The 21,806-nt window shown below is 33.6% G+C and overlaps 1 protein-coding gene and 1 non-coding gene across 2 annotated transcripts in view; one reads left to right on the forward strand and one right to left on the reverse strand.

The window, feature by feature from the left end:
- Nucleotides 1-231: 231 nt before the first annotated feature.
- Nucleotides 232-21,806, reverse strand: part of LOC123664674 (facilitated trehalose transporter Tret1-like) — a 49,944-nt gene continuing 28,369 nt past the window's right edge. Inside the window, exons 3-4 of the mRNA XM_045599184.1 lie at nt 14,478-14,665; nt 232-1,955 (exon numbers count right to left, since the gene is read on the reverse strand). Of these exons, the coding sequence (XP_045455140.1) occupies nt 924-1,955; nt 14,478-14,665 (1,220 nt within the window). The 3' untranslated portion in view covers nt 232-923. The remainder of the gene's footprint in view (nt 1,956-14,477; nt 14,666-21,806) is intronic.
- Nucleotides 13,827-13,898, forward strand: Trnag-ucc. Its single transcript has one exon. It is a non-coding gene; the product is annotated as a tRNA-Gly (tRNA).

Here is a 21,806-nt window from a genome sequence, read left to right on the forward strand (position 1 = left end):
GTACACCCGTCAACATATGGCAATCATTTTGTAAAACAATAGATAAACGTCTATATTATTTACAAACTTAAGTCTACCTATATACAATGTAAGAAATATAACAATTATATAAAAACTATACTTTACATCCCGCAAGGCACCGTTCTAGCACCATTTTTTCATATTTTATATAATTCTGAAAATTTTAAACAATTATTTTAATTTTTTATACCAACTTCGAAAATATATAAGTTTTTTCAATTCTGTTCATCATTTTTAATTGTTAATATCAACATTGAAGTATACATAACATTTAAAAATATTACCTACAATTTGAAACGTTATCACAACAGACAAATTTTATAGATGAATATAAAACAAACGATTTTGTATATACATTTTGATAAAAATGTTTGTACAAAAATTTATAGACTACAGGTCAATACTGCTGACAATATGCAAGGATCACATTTAATATACCACAATTTACATAATACTCTACTCTATTTTGTATTTACATGAGTAAATATATATAAATACATATTTGTAACATTATATAACAGATCTTGTAATATTTTAACAAATATGCTTAGAAATACATCTGTGAATCTTTTGTATTCTATGATATATCTACACCATTTTATTTCCTACATTTTAGATGAATACAAAAATAATTATTCAAATCTCTAAAAACCATAAACTAGTTTTATTTATCATATATATAAAGCTTGTGATGCTAACGGAAGAGGAACTACACACACTGAACGATAAGGCACTGTTGGAAAACACTAAAAAATGTATACTAAAAATAATACTGGATGAAGGCTGTTTTCTCAGAACTCAGTGCAATTACAGCACAGTGTTCACGTGTGCCTTTGTAGATACTACTAACTACAAAGAAATTCAGTCTATATTTGCAACCATAACACTAGTTTCACACAATACTATCGATTAATACATAATGATTCGACATACTTCGGGTCCATTTCGTCTATTTCGCGGCCTTTGGTTTCTGGCACAAAAAGGACAACAAAGAGAAGGCAAAGGACAGATAGCCCTGCGTACATCCAAAACAAACCATGTAAGCCTATGTAATATTGGAAATCTGCAGCAGTTTTGACGTTAACGAAACCACAAAGATGGCTGAAACTAGTCGCTAGTGCACTTCCGGTACTCCTGTATTCTAAAGGAAATAATTCACCAATTAAGAGCGAGGATATGGGACCGATACCAAGAGAAAATGCAATTGTAAATGTAAGAACGCACAACAATGGTATCCAATCGTAAGAGCCCGGTGCCGTTTGAGTTAGATCTGTTGTATTTCGGAAGACGTAATCGTAATAGGCGTAAGAACCAAAACCAGCGAAAGCTATAGACATCATAACGCCGCTGATCATAAGTAAGGGCAATCTGCCGACGTTGTCAATCAACATTCCAGAGAGACAGGAAGCTAGGAGTTGAACGACACTGGTGGCAATAGCGCCACCATGAGGGTTCATCATCCTGAAAGTCTTCTTAAACATTGGTACAGCGTAAAAGTTGAAAACATGCGCGCCAGTAAACCTTTGGAAGAACATTAGACCACAAGTAATTAAGACTGGCCTTGTTAAGCGTTTTGATAGCAGTACTTTGAACCTTCCTGCCCTTCCATCATTGTATTGCTTACTCGCTAAAATATTCGTTCTGATCGTAGCTAATTCCTGTCGAATATCAGCATCTGGGCCTCTCAACCATTGGAGAGATTCCGCCGCCTCTTCTTCTTTTCCTCGGAGAAGAAGAGAAGAAGGAGTTTCCGGGATGAATAAAAGAGCTAAGAAGAGAAGGACTGGCGCTGCTGCGACGACCAGAGCCAGTTGCTGCCAGTTCAGATAAGCTCCGAGAGAGAAAGATATGAGAAATCCAATTTGACTTAATATCTTTAATACCGAACTGAGAAGACCTCTTATTTCTGGCACGGCTATTTCTGTTACGTAAACCTGAAACAATGAAAATATTAGTTAATAAAAACACATTAAAAATATTTGATAAATAATTCATAGAAGTAAAATATTAACAACTGTACTAAACGTGGGTAGTTGTACCAGTTGTGGATAGTCCACGTAGAATGGACCGTATACAATAATTTAGGAAAAATAATGCTTTACGTTAGTAAAAGCGTCATAAAGAAAATCTTTTACAAAAACGCCTTTGTTGGAATGGAAACGGTTTGTCAAAATATTGACGCTGTCTTAAACGAATCATAAAGAACTTTACTACGGCTTGAGTGAGACTAATCGATTTTATTTTTGTTAATATTATTTACAACAAAATTGACGAAACAATTGTTTTATTACGAATAATATTACTTATTCTTTTATTATGAGTAAAGATCTTTGAACTGTAACGTTTATGGAAAAAAATACAATTGATTTCGTATCGATCAAATTTTATGAATGGACCGTTTTTTATTTAGTGCTATACAATTATTATTTAAGTTTTTCGTCTAATATAATCGCGTCATGAGAATCGTAATAAGTAAGTTAATAAGTAAATAAGTGTTTTTATCTCTTACATATAAAAATGAATGTTGCTAAGCGCATAACTCGAGAATGGGACGACCAATTCGGCTAATTTATTATTGTATTATGTATTGGGCCTTAAGGCCCACGGAAGGTTTTGATAATTAAAAAAAAATGTAATTTTTACTATTAACTTTTGACAGAACGAAGTATGTCCGGACAGCTAGTTGTAAATAAACAAAGAATAAATTAATACATGTTTAACAAAAACAAATAATTGAGATAAGTGTATAAAGGTAAAATATGACAAATAATTGTGTGTTTTAGGCGCACTTACTGACGGGCTTAGTGATGTCACACACACTTTCACCTCATACATATTGTAGTAAGGCTTTGAGGACGAATAGGATCTTACTTAGTTCACTACTTGTATTTACGTATTATTTGCATTTCTTGTAGGCTGTATTTGTTCTACACTTGTGTAGATTTTCTGTTCAATTCGTTCAATGGATAGTGAACGTAATATGAAAGAAACAGTAGAAAACAATTGTATACTTAATGAATGGATTTGTATTGAATTTTAGTGTTGTTTTAAAATTATTAATATCGCTTCCGTGTTTTTGAATAAATTACACAATTATCTATGGTACGTCAAATTGATAATGCAGAAAAAATAAATAACGTACTTATTTGTAACTGAGATCTAACAAGTGTTTTCGATTTATTTAAACGGTTTTATTTAGCTCACCCCGTTTGTTTTATTTTTTATTATTCTTGGGTCAAATTTAGTAATTTAAATTTCACCCTCTTCCTGTCAACCGATTAATCTGAAATTTTGTATATACTTTGGATTTTGGTGACAATACAATTATGTTTATTCATTATCATTATAAATTCAAGATGGCCGCCGCTACAAAATGGCGGATAATTTATGTTTTATTAATCCCATCAATATGGGTATCAAATGAAAGGGCTCAACAAGCAGAATACAATATACTATAAAAAATTGAAATCCAAGATGGCGGCCGCTACAAAATGGCGGATAACGTAGGTTTTATCAATCCCATCAATATGGGTATCAAATGAAAGGGCTCAACAAGCAGAATACAATATACTATAAAAAATTGAAATACAAGATGGCGGCCGCTACAAAATGGCGGATAACGTAGGTTTTATCTATCCCATCAATATGGGTATCAAATGAAAGTGGTCAACCAGTATAATCAATGTACTATATAAAATTAAAATCCAAGATGGCGGCCTCTACAAAATGGCGGATAACATAGGTTTTATCAATCCCATCAACATGGGTATCAAATGAAAGGTCTCAACAAGTAGAATACAATTTACTATGCAAAATTGAAATCTAAGCTGGCCGCCGCTACCAAATGTCTGATAACAATTTTTTATCAATCCCACCAATATGGGTATCAAATAAAAGGGCTTGACAAGAAGAATACAGTGCACTATACAACCTCAATATTTAAGATGGGCCTTGCAATAATGAAGCACTAAATGAATTAAACAGAATGCGAAATAAAAATAGGTAAAAAAACTTTTTAAGTTAAACGGTTTTATGTTAAACATACATTGCAATGTTTAAGATAAATGTACTAAAAACCAAAAAATAATAAAATAGATACAGTCGTGGGAATTATAAACATATGCATAGACTAGACTAAAATAAAACCGTGGGGCACGTCAATTGTCTACAAATTATCGACTTAATGTGCGATAGAAGAATCGTTTAATTCGTCGTTAAAATAGGCAGTTGGCCCGCAGACGGTGAGGAAATTACTTACTATTTTCTTGCTCATGGAAATTCCAATAGTTATACACTCCATGTAAATAAAAGAGATGTTTCAACTAGTTTATCGTTGGACATTCACACTGCTGGCTGGCGAGGAATCGTTTCACTGCTCGTAGTTTGTCTTTAATCGACAAAACATATGATAAAAGTACTACTCGCTCACCACTATGAAACCCTAAAACTCGCTTATAATCGAGCTTGCTAGCTTGTTTCCACATTCTAGCCCTACTTATCACACGTCCATCGTTGTCGGTTGAACAACTGCCTAATTATAGTGTAACATTACAAAACAAACATTTTAATCAACGATTGTAGACAATTGACGTGCCCCACGGTTTTATTTTAGTCTAGTCTATGCATATGTTTATAATTCCCACGACTGTATCTATTTTATTATTTTTTGGTTTTTAGTACATTTATCTTAAACATTGCAATGTATGTTTTATCTAATTTACTTGACTATTTTTTGGTCGACCTACGTTGTGTTATACCGCATAACTTTTCAACGCGTATTTATTCGACTATTTTTTCGTCTACTTACATTGTAATATTTGTCGATGTAATTAAATTCGGTATTTTTCTTCGATCAAATACAATTATATAACACCGAGTGTTTGTGGAAAGAGTTCGCCGTTTAGGAGCGGGATTAGTGATTTCCGTTTTATAAGGATGTGGTATTATGATTAATTGTTGTATTTTAAAATATTTATAAAATAGCTGTGTATATAAAAATACGCATAAATAATAAGAAAAGCGTTATAGAGCAATCATTAAGGTACAATAATCTATAATATACCCTAATATTATTTCAGAACATTTGTATTTATAATACACTAGCTGCCCGGACAGACTTCGCTCTGTCAAAGTTAATAGTGAAGATTTTTTTTTTTTCATTTTTATTATTATTAAAACCTTCCACGCCTTAAGAACATACAAAAATAAATGAGTCGCATTGGTTGAGCCATTCTCTAGTTAGCAATACACATTTCTATTTATATAAGATTACTATTTAATTTATAACGTCGAGGTAACAATTTTATTATACATAATAGATGTATGTCTTCTGTTATCAGTTTCACTTTCATTCTCATTGAAATCTGTAATATTCCTCGAACACGATATCTTTAGAAATACAAACAAACAAATCCTTTACATTTATTACATGAGAAAAATTGTAAATATTTATATTACAACTAGCTGACCCGGCGAACTTCGTATCGCCTAACACAAACTTTATCGTATGGTATTAAAGTTCAAATTGACTTTTAAGTATTATCACAAATCTTTTGTATGGGAATAGAAAAGTGTTGTTTTTAGACTTTTTCAGGAAATTTAAATTTTTTTTTTAGAATTTTTCTCTCCGTAAGAACCATCCTCGTACTTCAAGGAATATTTTAAAAAAAGAATTAGCGAAATCGGTCCAACCGTTCTCGAGTTTTGCGCTTAGCAACACATTCAGCGACTCATTTTTATAATATAGACGTAGTCTCCTTAATACACGTGCCATCCATCTTTGTTCAAACAAATAAAAGACCAATAATTATAACATAAAGACATCATCGCTAATGTTTTAGTGAATGTTTCGTGATAAGTGAAAGATTTATCGGTATGAAGTCAGCGTTTCGAATTGCAATAACGTTGTTTATTGTCCATTTGAGAGGTCACGGCTGCACATTGAATATAAATTAGATAGAGACTTTATATATACTTTGACTAGACTAGCTAAACGATTTCACATTATTGTTAAATCTTTTTGGATCATTTCGTGATGTTTTATAGCCTATCAATTGTATACTAATGAGGTTGGTAAACAAGCGTATGGTTCATTTGATGTTAAGGTAGCCGGAGCTCGGAGGCTGACCACAGGAACCACAGGAGACCACAAAAATTTGTGTATGATCTTCTGTAATATTAAGATACTTGTCCAGTTGGACTGATACAGATTTTAAGCCAGATATGTTCTCTGCACTGAGCTCAGCCTCAATTAAATAGGCGTCTTCCTTCATGTAGAAGAAGAATATTATTTATTATAGTCGAATGTATTCTAAGCTAATATCTTAAGTAAAAGCTTGTTAAAACAAACACATAAATTCATAGTATGAATATATATTGGAATGAAATTTATTAAGTCTCGATGTAAATTCAGTCTATTTCTCAATATTCTAGCATTCAAACTTCACGTTGTAGAAATATATGAATGAACTGATCGCAAATAGTCACGATAACATGAAAGTGACGAATTAATTGCTTTATGCTTATTTGAAATTTAAACAGTTGCTTTTCAATAGCCGATGACGTCATTGTTCATGAATATGTGTACTGTACGTCAATGATGGATAACTTTTAGGTACCATAAAAAATGTTTAGTCTGAAAATTTGTTTTCTCGAAGTTCTTACTCGGAATATCTGTTGGTTAGGTTTTATTATTAGTATTATTAGAAAGTTGCATGAAGTATATGCCGCCAATTATGTTTACGCCTCTATATTCTAAGCCTACACCTGTCTGAAATAGTATTCCTGAGAATGTCGACGTCAATAAAATACTTGCTATTATACTATACCTGGAGGCAAAATGTCAATCAAAATACTAAGCGGATTGAAAGTAAAACAGCTGGAGAAAGTGAGAGAGCTACTTTATAAATACTTTTTTTTTCTAATTTTAGTGGTAGCCCTAAAAAACATATCTCATATATAAAATTCTCGTGTCGCGGTGTTTATAGTTAAACTCCTCCGAAACGGCTTGACCGATTCTCATGAAATTTTGTGTGCATATTGGGTAGGTCTGAGAATCGAACAACATCTATTTTTCATCCCCCTAAATGTTAAGGGTAGTCCACCCCAATTTTTTTTAATTTGTAGATAAATTATATATTTTTTATTTTATTATAATTTGTCGTTGAAAAATAGATACAACCCTAAATTTTCAACCTTCTACCACCAACCCCTATTTTTAATTAGCGTTTAGCGGCAAGACAACGTTTGCCGAGTCAGCTAGTTATAGATAAATCATTAAATGTTTTGTATTAAACACAATACATGACATTCCTAGGTATGTAGGCTTATATAGGCTTTTCCGTGGGATAATATTTAACCTCATATACCAAGATACAATCACAGATTATTCACGATTCCAATAAAGTAGTTCCTATCAATCATCACAAAAACCAATTGTCAATCGTTCCCACAACATTTATGTGAACTAAATAATTCAATAGATATGGGAGAGAACGCGATCTTGGAATCAGACGTACGGTACAACTACCGCTAATTTATATGTTAATGTTGTTCGGATACCGTCTATCATATTTTTTTCCTTTATTGCAGAGGTGGAATCAAGCGTACGGTGTGTAACGTATTGATGGTAAGCGAGTAATTTAACCGCTGGCTTTGAAACACACACGCCGAAGACGGGCAGCAGCGTCTTAGGTGCGACAAAGCCGGCCCTGCGGTCACCAACCCGCCTGCCCAGCGTGTTGACTATGGGCAACACGCATAAGTTCACGCATTTTTGGCGCGAACTTGTGGAGGCTTATGTCCAGCAGTGGACTGCAATGATGATGATGATGATGATGATGATGAGTAATGTAACTTATGGATACCAGCAACATTAGCTTTGCCAGCGCGTTCCAACCCGACCCTCCCCAGGAACTCTGGCTACCTTACTCACCACAAGGATACAACACGACTATTGGTGACCAAGGTTTCTCCAAGTTTAAAGCAAGATATATCCAACTAATAAAACTTATATATCAACTGGCCAAATTGGCGCGATTGGCGGAGACTTTTCAATCAGGTTGTAATATTTATATAATGTATATCATATACGACCTCATTTTAAGGACAGATGTTTGTGAGGATTGTGTGGACTACATATAAAATAGAGTTTGCATTGTCTTTCGCCCGGTGGACCGACGACCTAAGTAAGAACGCTGGCAGAGACTGGATGAGGGTTGTTAAGAACCGGGATTTCTGACGCGAACTTAGGGAGGCCGATGTCCAGCAGTGGACTGCGATAGGAAGCGAAAGAGTGAGGGATTTATGAATAATTGCGACGATGCTTTACTAGTGGTAAATGAATGTATGTAAAAAAAAACGCCTCCCAAGTAAGTAAGTAATACAAAATTTGCGTCCAAGAAGTCAGTCATCTAAGTATCAGTTAATATCCGCCTTATCGGGTTTATTTTAGTACCATAAGACAGTCCGTGTCTGAGCGCACGGGAACTGAAGATATCAAGTTACTCATTTTTTATTCATGGCGGGAGGAGAATTTTAAGCATAGGAGTGTAATGACAATCTAATTACAGGAAATGTTTTGTAAAATAAACATACACTGATAGTAATAACTGTTTGTAGTTTTGTTACGCTCTTATTTTTTAACCGACTTCAAAAAATGGAGATGGTTACTCAATTCTCAATATATATATATATATATTGAGTATATATATATATATAATCAAAATTCAAGCATATACATATACACCAAAGAGAAAAACTGACAAGAAAGTCGACGATAATGTTTCTAACGTTTTTAAATATTCAAATAATAATTGCACATGTATTGTTACATGTAATAATACGCAACAACTGAAAATGAGTTACTAAGAAATTACATCATTATCACTTCAGCCTATCTCAGTCCATTGCTATACATAGGCCTCCACAAGTTCGCGCCAAAAATGGCGTGAACTCATATGTTTTGCCCATAGTCACCACGCTGGGCAAGCGTGCTGGTGACCACAGAACTGGCTATGTCGCAGACGCTGCTGCCCGTCTTCGACCTGTGTATTTCAAAGCCAGAACTTGGGTTATCCCGTCATCGGTCGGCTTTTTAACTTCCAAGGTGGTAGTTGAACTGTGTTATTCCTTAGTCACCTCTTACGACACCGACGGGAAGAAAGGGGTGACTATATTCTTTAATGCCGTAATCACACAGCAAATTGAATTAAGAAAAATAAAGAAATTTACACATTACATACATTCCATAAGTATGGGCTTAGTTATCACATTAGTGCAACGCTGAAATGCTATTATATATGGCCTATTGCTTTAAAAGGAAATCTATACGTTTTATATCTCCCGGTATACGAGTAACGTATATACGGGACAGCACAAAAAGATTTCGCGATACGGTGCTACTGTGAGTACGACGGCCATAGACGTGAAACACACTGTTGCAATGAACGTACAACATTGTATGATAATAAAATTGATGTTCAGTGATGCGATGTTTTCATACTTATTAAATTGTATCTTAAATGTAATCATTTATTACTTGATATTTTACAGTCTATGTTATTAATAAACAGTCTGTGTAATGGAAATAGTTTTGAAGTAAAACTTCATTACGCATGCTTGACTCGGGGAGTAAGCTGGTGAATGCGTGACGAGAGCGTTATGAAAAATGTGGTCGGGAAAGCGAACGGAAGCTGAGAGGGAGATAAAAATTAGCGAAGATAGGGCTGGTCAGCTGTGTCGCAGGACTGATGGCCGTTGGAGTAGACGGGTCCTGGAGTGGAGACCGCGTCTTGGCAAACGCAGTGTCGGACGTCCTCCGGCCCGTTGGACCGACGATCTACGTAAGATTGCCGGTGTAGGCTGGATGAGGATTGCGGAAAAACGGGGTGGCTGGCGCGAACTTGGGGAGGCCTATGTCCAGCAGTGGACTGCCATAGGCTGAAGTAATGAGTGTTTTAGTACAAAATTAGTGATATCTTGCATGAAATACAGTGTCACTAAGTAAATACATTATAACATACATTAATTTATTAAGGATTAAGCTCAGATTCTTCTCCATCATAGAGAAAGCCATCTTGCAGGCTGGATCAATCAATTTAAATCTTTATAAATAAAAATCTATCACTATCGTATACATATGTACGGGAATAACTACTGACCGATCGTTCCGAATTGGATAAACTTATCATGATTGTAATTGTCTGGATAAAGATGGTATAAAAGAACATTTAACAATAATGTATGTTGATATTCACAAAAAAATATTAATTGAGGTGGGGCACAGCAGAGAATTTCCGACTCAAAATATGGAGCAGCCCGACTGGGGTAGTACCTCGACCTTACAGAAGATCACAGCTAAATAGCACTACTCTAAAGCAGTGTTGTGTTCCTGTTGGTGAGTAAGGGGACCAGACGCGTTTGCGTTGCTTCTGGTGTTGCAGGCGTCTATAGGCTACAGTAATCGTTTACCATCAGGTGAGCCGTACGCTTGTTTGCCGACCTAGTTATATACAAAAAAAGCTTCACAAAGATAGCCATCAACTCGTAAAAATATATACATGAAAATATTGTTATTTTTATTTCTTTTTTTAGTTGTACAATCTCAAAGGTAGTGTGTCTCAAATAACTTTTTACGTGTCTTCGTTTCTAATTACATATATCCGTTTCTATGTATGTGTATGTGAACGATAGCGTATGTGTGAATGTGTAATTTTTCACATGTCGTTCATAATTACCGGTGATTGATTGTACTTGATGATAATAGCTGTATTGCGTTTTAAAAATGACTACCTTGGAAATACATATAAATGAAATTATTGTAAGTATATTTATGTTTGAAATTGGTGTTTTATACACGTAGATATTATAGAGACACATTTTTGTTGGTGTTTCTAGTAAATTTAGTCACGTATTTATTAATTTATTTTGTTTGCAACTTGTGTTCGAAATAATAAAAAATATTTGAAAAAATCTTAGAAATTATCCAAGTTGAATAATTGTTTGCTCACAAACGAAAAAAAAAGACTACAACTACATCGACAAGTAATACAACGTGGGTAGACGAAAAATAAGTCAAGTAAATACGTGCTATTAAAGATTACTAATAAAGTCCTAATCAGATATCGATCAAACTTAAATGGGACCACATTATACGCACCACCTTTAGATTAAAAAAAAAATCATCGGTCCCAACCAAAAGTTCCAACGTAAAATTCATAAAAAAATAGTCGAATAAGGAACATTTTTTTAAGTCATTTAAAAAAGAATTAGGTACGAACAACAACACAAATGACGTATTGTTATGTCAACAGTGTTTTAGACAAGTAAAAAAAATATCAATCATAGAATTATATGTGTATATATAAAATCTACAATAAAATTAAATCAAGGTAAAAAAAAAATTAGTAACATATGGACTCTCGACTGTACTCGAGATCAAAGTTATTGACCTTCATAATTTAATAGTATAAAACACTCGCTTCCCGCTGTCTATGCGCAACGGATTTTCATGCGGTTTTCTTTAGTAAATAGAGTGATTCCAAAGGAAGGCTTATATGTATAATACATGCATAATATAGTAGAGAAACACAGATAATTTTTGCAACCGTGCGAAGCCGGGGCGGGTCGTTAGTTTTGATAGAAAAATCACTTTTAAATTAGTCACGAGAAACTGCAATTTTCTACTACGTTGACGTAATTGGTCATATCATACAAAATAATAAACAACGTAAACGCTATAATTACACTTACATTAATTTAATTAAAACCATAATTACGTTATTAATATGTGAACATTTTTTTTATCTATGTAATTAATATTTTATTTTCTTTTTAAGTTTTTGTTGAATTTCGTAGTTATTGTTTAAGTGTACCTGGGTGACTGAGCTTAGCTCGGTATTTTTAGTAAATCGTGTTTTTTGAAAATCATATTTAAATACGAACTATGTATTGATAAAATATTAATAATATCATCCGATTTTACCGACATAATAATAAAAAATATGAACTGGTTATTTAAATAAAAAATCATGAGTGCAATTGGAATAAAAAGAAAAAAGGACATGGGGATTTGAACGGTCTTCTCGGTCGATCCCGACCGTACAACTTTATTGACATTTGCGAAATTTACCTTCGTATTCTAAAGATATTGTAGCCATTTTTTCATTGCCTAAAAACAGGGATAAAACGACATTTTCTAAAAATGAATCCTAGCTATATCGATTTATCGCCCCCGAAATCCCCTGCATACTAAATTTCATGAAAATCGTTGGAGCCGTTTCCGAGATTCAGATTATATATACAAGAATTGCTCATTTAATAGTATAAGATTATATTTTACTATTATTATATACTTGTATTATAGCATGCATTATCTTTTTTTTATGCAATTAAGGCAGCAAAACACCCGATGGCAAGTGGTTACTCACGACAGGAATAAAACACTAGGTAATTACAGTATTGTTGTATATATACAGGGTGACTGGTGAATTACTATCAATATTTGAGGACGTGTTATTTGAGGATCATATATGACGAAAAAAAATTACATATAAAATAAATATTCATAAACTTCTAAGTAAAGTTAACCAACAGTTATCTCGCTAATTACGCGTCGTCTGGACGCCCTAGCTGCGCAGTCGTCACAAAGCAGGTGGGTAAGGTATATGTACATTTAGTTATCGCGCGGTCGTTTACCTACGTCCAAACACCGCCAAGTGTTAACAGGGTAGCAGGCTACTTTTGATAAACCAGTATGATCCAATCCCCCTTCATACTTTAATTTTAGCTTAGGACCAAACTAAGATTAGGCCGACCCCTTCCTCTTGATAATTTGATAAATATTAATTTATTACGTAAGAATCAAAACGAAAAAATGAATACACGTTTGGTTTGTTTCAATGTTTATTTTTATTTGTACTTTAGGTAGGTACTAATAATTTTTATTTTTTGGTAGTAATAAACTTTGGTTTTAATTATGATCTTTACCGAAATAAGATTTTCAGTCCAGAGGCTTAACAAAAAAATAAATAAAAAACTACATATTCAACTACAATATTAAAATTTATCACCGAAATAACGAATGTTGTTTACGAAAGCAAGTGACACTAGTCGGCACTCGCGCGGTTGCCCGCGATTTTTCAAGGTATTTTCACTTTGCGCATTTTTGTAATTTTACCTAAGAACTATCGAGACAGACATGATCGACCCCCTCTCCCCCTAAATCGTCTTACGTAATAAATGAACCATACTTATTGTCTTTTACACGATATAACACGAACGGGTCACTTTTAAGTACTCTGCATTTGTGTATTGATAAGCCATACCTAATTACTTATGACAGGTCACATTCACACGAGACATACTAGGTATACGCGTAAGATCGATCACTAGGCGCGCGCGCGGGAAGATGGACGTACTCCGGCATACAAACCTTATGGCGGCGCTCGCCCGACTGACCTAGTGACCTACTAATCGAATTTAGGGGGGAATTAGAATTGGCGGGGGTTGCGGCGGGCGGCGGCAAGCGGCACAGTACAAGGCCAGGGCCGCACGCGCCGCCATTATGGCTGACAATTAATGTGTCTACATTTCACTTATTTAAATTGAAATGTGTGGGAATTTTGTCAAAAATTAAGTACCTATTTTTTTTACATAATTCGAATGAGAATCATGTACCGAGTATCCTCTGTAAATATTGATAGTAATTCACCAGTCACCCTGTATATGAGTATATAGTAAATATTAGTAACAATAGAAATATGGTTCGAAAATTAAGAAGGCTTTTATGGCAATTTCTGTAAGATGCGTTGGTGGTGTAATGGTCAGCATAGTTGCCTTCCAAGCAGTTGATCCGGGTTCGATTCCCGGCCAACGCACACTTTTTATTATTTATATATATTTTTAACACACTCAATATAAATTCTTAAGCATAGTATGTAATGATTTTCTATACATTATTATTTTTACGATTAAGTTTGAACTAAATATTTTATTAAAACGATGTCATTAAACACCTGTGTTCTAATAAAATTGTTTGGAGGTTGAATGTAGAATTGTAGCAAAAACTGTTTGAATTTATCTGTCACGAATAATATAGTATACTCGTATACATACAGTACATGCTTAACGCGATTTCATCCTTGTTCGTTTTTAAACCTGTCAATCGATTTTTAAAAGTATTTATTTTTTACTTCCATCCATTAGTTTTAAAATAGGAATTATGGAATAATTAATAAGAAAAAAAAAATTGAAATCAAAAGGAATTGAAAAATATAATGTCAAAATATGGAAGCAGTATACAGCGTATTTGCAAAAGTGTTTATTAGCTCCGACCTTTTTATTTATGGCATATATCCGCCAACTCGCAATGAAGCAGGGTTGATAATGCTCGATATGTATGCTTTTAGAGGCCTTTAGGAAGTGTTGTGATGTTACTAATAAATCTCATAACAAACCTGAGTAATCATGGTTATACAGCAGACGATCATGCCACCGCAGAACGAGGTCACTGATATCATATCGACACTGGTCGACAGCGCCGTCGCAAGCCAAGCCACGGTGTACGGCAATGCTGTCATGAGCAGGACCGAACGCCGGCCGATTCTCATCGCCATGCCGCCAAGTATACCGCCGATTAGGGCACCTGTAACAAAAGGTATTCAGTTGTATTTTACTTGACTAAAAAGTTGAAAGAAATATAATAATCCCAGAAAATTCATTGATTGCTGGGGCATAAGTACGAACACATTAAGCCCCATGTTATTGATATTAAAATGTTTACAATAAAATAACTAAAAGTGAATCGATAACTGATAGAACATTTTAATCCTATTAATGTTTTGTGAATATTGACTACTGAGACATTAATACAAGCTGATTAAGACTTACACTATCGACATTAAAACATTTAATTGCAGATTGCAATTAAATAAGGAAAAGTACATAGACATCGTCACTTATCACTTAAACCTATCGCAAGTCCACTGCTGGACATAGGCCTCCACAAGTTCGCGTCAAAAATGGCGGGAACTCATATGTGTTGCCCATAGCCGCCACGTTGGGCAGTTGGGTTTGTGAACGCAGGGCTGGCTTTGTCGCCATAGACATACATTTTGTTTATTTATGTGTTTTTGTTACCAATTCCTGCAACCTAATAATCTAAAACTATGCTTTAAAATTAATCAATGTTCGTTACGAAAAAAAATTACTTAGGATCATTTTCTTTTTTGTTCATAGTAATATTTTCTCTAAATATACGCCTAATAATATAATATACGAATCAAATAAATCACAATTTTACACCATTTGTATACTATATTTTCATATGCCACCGATCGTGTTTTGTTTAGTTTGGTCATAAATATGGCCGCGCGGTTAATGAACTCCTTACTAAAAACCTAGTGCCCCATATGTCTGTAAAATGTTGGACAAGGAAAGCAAAACAATAGCTACACCCGAATTGGCACAACTAGGAAGCAACCCAGTAAATTATAATGCAAGCAACACTGTTCAATCGTCAATACCACAATAAGTACACTTTGTTTACTCCGATCCCACCAAACTTCTCAAATAAGAATGGCGCCTTTACAGTTTATAGTCAAAGTAAATATATGTGGAAAATGTTTATAAATCCACTTCGCACTCGAAACGGTACGGAACGAAAATAAACAGACGACAAATGTACTATTTGTGTGTTGCAAACGTTTGTGTCTGGGACTTTTTCGTAGTTTGATTTTTTGTTGATCATTTCTTGGGGCTGCCGTGGAAAAATTATGACAAGAAATTTCATGTTTTATATGAGAGAGTATTCTGGTGACTGGTTTTCTGTGCTTAAAGGTCTCTCCTCTATTACACTTTTTAACCGATTTATAAACCGACTATTTTTTTTAATTATGTATGTTCGAACTTTTGACTATGTGGACCGATTTCGATGATTTTTTTTTTTAATCAAAAGGTCACATTTACATTTGATGAGATCTGATGAGTACTTCTTGTGATATTTCTAATAATGCGTATGGCTACCCACATTATGTAATTGGTCGGTGTAATTGAAGTCGGCTTTTTTTCGTTTCGCGAGCAAACACAATTATTTATGTTTATTATTGATTAAGATTTTTGATAAGACATAATTGTGTTTGCTCGCAAACGAAAAAAACCGACTTCAATTACATCGAAGAGTAATACAACGTAGATCGACGAAAAAATAGTCAAGTAACTACGCGTTATCAAAGATTACTCAAAAAGTAGTTATCAGATTTCGATAAAATTTATATGTGACCATATGACAAACATCAGCTTTCGATTAAATTAAAAATTATTAAAATCGGTACACCCAGTAAAAAATTATTGCGGATTTTCGAGAGTTTCCCTCGATTTCTCTGGGATCCCATCATCAGATCCTGGATCCTATTATGGTACCAAACTAAAGACATCCCCTTTCCAACAAAAAAATAATTATCAAAATCGGTACACCCAATAGAAAGTTATGCGGTATAATACAAAGTAGGTCGACAAAAAAAGCGTCAAGTAAAAACGCATTATTAGATATAACTCGAAAAGTAGTTGCTAGATCACAAATAAATTTAAATAGGACCAATTGACACACACCATCTTTCGATTAAAAAAAATTGTCGAAATCGGTCCACCCGATCAAAAGTTCTGATGTAACGTACATAAAAAAAAAATACAGTCGAATTGAGAACCTCCTCCTTTTTTGAAAGTCGGTTAAAAATACTTGATCGAGGTTAAGACGTGTTTTTTAATGTTTATTTTTATTTCAAAATACAGTTATGACTTACTCTGTCTTTTGGGTTCTAATTATTTAAAATCGACCTCGAGAGCGAAAAATTAACAATTTTGTTTAGCCTCGAATTTAATTACTTTCTCAAAGCGTTTTTTTTTTCTTAAATTTTAGTTAAAACTTTATCATTCCGTAAAGAGTTGCTACTGTTTACACACTTAATATAAATTTATACGTACACGTGTAGCTTCTCTAAATACAGTAATGGCGCTTAAATCCACATATCGGAATGCTATATTTCAGACTTGTTTATTTTCAAAAAACAAAAAAACATCAGAGTCTGCCATTTTGATTTTCTTCGACGGTAAAAAAAAGGTCTGGAGTTGGTATTTTTAATCTCATCTCCTTTATTTTAGTTAACGTTCTCTAACTTATTTTGATAATTTAAGACTGAATCATTTTGTTGTATCTTTGCTTTGACATAAAATACTTTTGTACATTAAAATAAGAATTAATTTTCTGTATAGATACTTGAAGCAAGACACAGATAGGTATTTGAATGGCCTTGACAACAGAATATGTAGATTATAATTGTGTTTGCTCGCAAACGAAAAAAAAACCGACTTCAATTACATCGACAAGAAATACAACGTAGATCGACGAAAAAATAGTCAAGCAACTACGCGTTATTAAAGATTACTCAAAAAGTAGTTATCAGATCTCGATAAAATTTATATGTGACCACATGATAAACATCAGCTTTCGATTAAATTAAAAATTATCAAAATCGGTACACCCAGTAAAAAGTTATTACGGATTTTCGAGAGTTTCCCTCGATTCCTCTGGGATCCCATCATCAGATCCTAGTTTCCTTATCACGGTACCAAACTAGGGATATCCCCTTTCCAACAAAAAAAGAATTATCAAAATCGGTATATCCAGTAGAAAGTTATGCGGTATAATACAACGTAGGTCGACGAAAAAAGCGTCAAGTAAAAACACATTATTAGATATAACTCGAAAAGTAGTTGTTAGATCTCAAATAAATTTAAATGGGACCAATCGGCACACACCACCTTTCGATTAAAACAAAATTTGTCGAAATCGGTCCACACGGGCAAAAGTTCTGATGTAACATACATAAAAAAAAAAAAAAAAAAAAAAAAAAAAAAATAAATACAGTCGAATTGAGAACCTCCTCCTTTTTGGAAGTCGGTTAAAAATGAAGTCTTGGGCTCACGTCTAGTAAAATGGAGTTTTTAATTTTCTACGTGACATTGGCGAAATCATCTGTGCTCATTTGGCACAACTGTAAGCCATTAACCCAAAAGAAGAAGAAGAGTTATTAATTAAAAAAATATTTAAAATGTAATTTTTTTTTTTCGACGGTAAGACAAAATGTCTTCAGAGAACTGCGTTTCTCGCTTCAGCCTGTAATATGCCTGTACAATGCGGGTTGGCGGATATATTCCCTACCATGAGTAACGATCGTTATCAAGTGTGCATGATAACAACCGGGACCAACGGCTTAACGTGCTCTCCGAGGCACGGTGGGGAGACCCACAAGGACTGCACAAACACCCAGACCACGCAAACACCCGTATGGCCTATATTTGTCATGTGCGGGGATCGAACCCGCAACCGCCAGCGCAACAGGCACAATCCATGGCTGTGACCGTTGCGCCAACACGGCGTTGACTTGACTTTATCTCACTCAGAGGATACTGCATATATCTCAAGAGTTAAGAAAACAGAGATTTTTATTTTTTCTTGTTGAGAAAACAACAAGAAAAAATAAAAATAAGCAAACAATATCTCCTTATGAAAATAACAAGAACAAAAGATTAATTTACTTGTTAGTCGCTATTGTAGTGTAAAACGAATTGTTTTAATTTGCTTTGTTAGTGAGATCTAGATCTGTTACCAGACCTTCGGCTATTTTTCCTGCATTTAGAAAATAGAACTGTGTCAAACATATAACTATTTATTTTATTATAATATTTATATTTTACTATAAAATTAAATGTAATTATGAAGAAGGATTGAATTGAATGGCTAAATTATATTTCAAAAAATTTATACCCCTTTAAGAGTTTAAACATTTAAAAAAAGCTTAGGCCGTAAAAAGAATAGAATGACTCAGTGCGTAACACATCAGCGGAATGCAATCAATCAGTACTTAGCTTCGATTCCAGTTAAAACAAACGTCAAATATTTCAGTTTCTTTGTTTCGATAAATCTCCTGTACAAATAAAACTTGATGTGCGGACTTCGTACGATTCGGGAATTTTGTGTTTTAAAAATAAAATGTGGAACGATTTGTGGTATTTTGAAGTTGTAAAACTGTGTTTATGTTACATGAAGTGATTAATTCTATATTTAAATGACATGACACGAGAGTGATTAGACCGATGTGAGAAAGTTAATTTTGACATATGTAGAAAGCTGTTTTTTTACTTATAGGAAAAAAAATATTTTTCTCATTCTTATCATAATACTTTATTTATATAGTATTTAATATAAAAACTTACAACTTACTTATATTATTTTATTTTACATTATAATAAAAAAAAAATTCATAGTTTGTCAATACAGTAAGTTTATACACTTACGAATAAAAAATACTGCATCATATTATTAGAACCATTCAAAATAAAAATAAAAACCATACAATTTATTCTCAAAACGCCAAGATTGCTATCAAAATAATCTTGATCCTTAGCGTAAAATTATTAACTGCCCCAAATAACAGGTGAGAAATCCAAAATGGCGGATAATTGATTCGCGCGCAATTTTAACACTTCGAAATGATGCCTTGTGGGCTTAACAAGCTTTCGGAACTCCGCCTATATTCAACAATTGTGCGATTTTTTTAAGCAACGACTCCTTTGTATAATAAAATTTATACACATAGTCAATATTGTTTTATATTTCGACAGTCTCTTAATTTTAATAATTTACTAATTTCATAATTTTTTTTTTTTTTTTTTGAAAGAGTAACTAGCGTTTCTTGTCGATACTTTTTCTTGCAAATTCCGATTCGGTGGTAGCATCTATTTTTACTGTAATTAACTAATTATAAATAATATAATTTTAATTTTTAAAATTATGATTCAAAATCTATTTAAAACCTACTTCAATAAAGTAATATTTGATTTTACAGATATTATTTTAACCTTAAATATAACAACTACCAAGCGGTCAGAATATTTGTACTCTGTTCGTCAAACGTAACAATAAATCACCTTGTTTTGATAATGCATATCATTCAATTCCCACGATTGTTACCGGCAAAGTAACAGACGTATAAAATGAGTCGATCATTAAAATAGTGTTAAAAATCTCAGTTATCAGCCCAATTACCGGACACACAAGAAATCGTGTCTGAAGGCCCGAAAACAATAATCTTGTAAGCTAGTAAGAGAATTGATTGTATGTTTGTTATGGAATTCTTTGTAAATTATAACCATAAGCAAATTTAAAATTCCTTCTATTAGTTCACACCGTCCCATTATCTATACTAATATTAAAGCTGAAAAGTTTGTCTGTTTGTTTGTTTAAACGCGTTAATCTTAGGTACTACTGGTTCTAATTGACAAATCCTTTATGTGTTGGATAGCCTATTTTTTCTTCTTCACTTTAACGTGTGAATGCGCGGGTCACAGCTAATTTAGACTTGTGTAAATATTGTCCAATTAATTTGGCAACATTAAATAAATAAACCCTTCACACTCAACGGCCCCCAGTAGGATTTTCTCTTGTGTCGGGGGTCCGGAAAGACACAAAACACAAGCACAAACGCCCAGACCACGACAAACATCTATATGGCCGATACAAATATCTGTCGTGAGCGGGGATCGAACCCGCGACCGCCAGCGCAACAGTCAATACTGTGATCGCTGTGCCAACGCGTCGTCATACATTGATTTAGTATAAGTGAAATCATTAAAAATATTTTAATGTTACTCTTTTTATTTAGAAGTGTATGTCTGAAATGGCGTTTAAGCCTTTATTGCCTTGCATCGACTAACCTAGCCTTGCATCGACTCTAAAGAGAATCACGATTCTAAAGAGATTTCACTTCAAAATCTTTAAGTACAAAAATATAACTTTTAAAATTACAAAGACATTATAAACCAAATACAAAATTCAAACCAAACGTTTCGTAAATGTCTACATACTCGTAAATCATAAGCAATTATCGTCATTACAAAAGGCGCAGTCTAATAGATATGTCAATAATGTATTTAGTGTACATTTATAGGGAGAAAGTCGGTCTTACTCGGTAATGATGTTAAACTCAATCGCGGAGCATCAGTCTTGGTCGTACATACTTTATTTATGACAAGTTATTTATCGCGGTTTCACTTTCGTTAATGTATCTAAGTTGATTTTCATTTATTTATTTATTTGGGACAGCTTACAAAACATACATTGACGACAAGTTGGCGCAATGGTCACAGCACTGCTTTGTGGCTGTTGCAAATAATTGTATCGGCCATACAGATGTTTGCCGTGGTCAGGGCACACAGGAGTTAATCTTAGTGGGTTCCGTTTAGTGTAAAGTATTTATTTATTGAAGTGCAACTTCTTTAGTCACATAAGAGTAAATTTTTTACGGATGAAACGGCAACGTTTTTTCGATTGCGCTGGAACGGGAATCTAAAGCTTATATTTGTATAAATATAAACGAGACTTAAAAATTAGTTTGCCAAAGAAGTTTCACTTCTGACATGTGTACTTTGTACGCACGCATTTTTTTATTTTTATTTAAACACTAATACAGAATATACAAAAAATTCTTTACAATAATTTATTAAGTGTTTATTAAGTGTGGTGACTATGGGCAAAACACATGAAGTTCACGTTATTTTTGGCGTAAACTTGTGGAGGCCTATGTCCAGCAGTGGACTGTATAGGCTGTAATGATGATGATGATGATGTTATACTTACAAGTTGCCACGTCATGGTAAAGGACAGTCTCAAAGAAGTAATAATAATAATAATAAATATTCATAAATATTTACACAATACACACACGATC

Source organism: Melitaea cinxia, chromosome 22 (assembly GCF_905220565.1).
Source record: "Melitaea cinxia chromosome 22, ilMelCinx1.1, whole genome shotgun sequence".
In the NCBI taxonomy this organism is placed as follows: Eukaryota; Metazoa; Arthropoda; class Insecta; order Lepidoptera; family Nymphalidae; genus Melitaea; species Melitaea cinxia.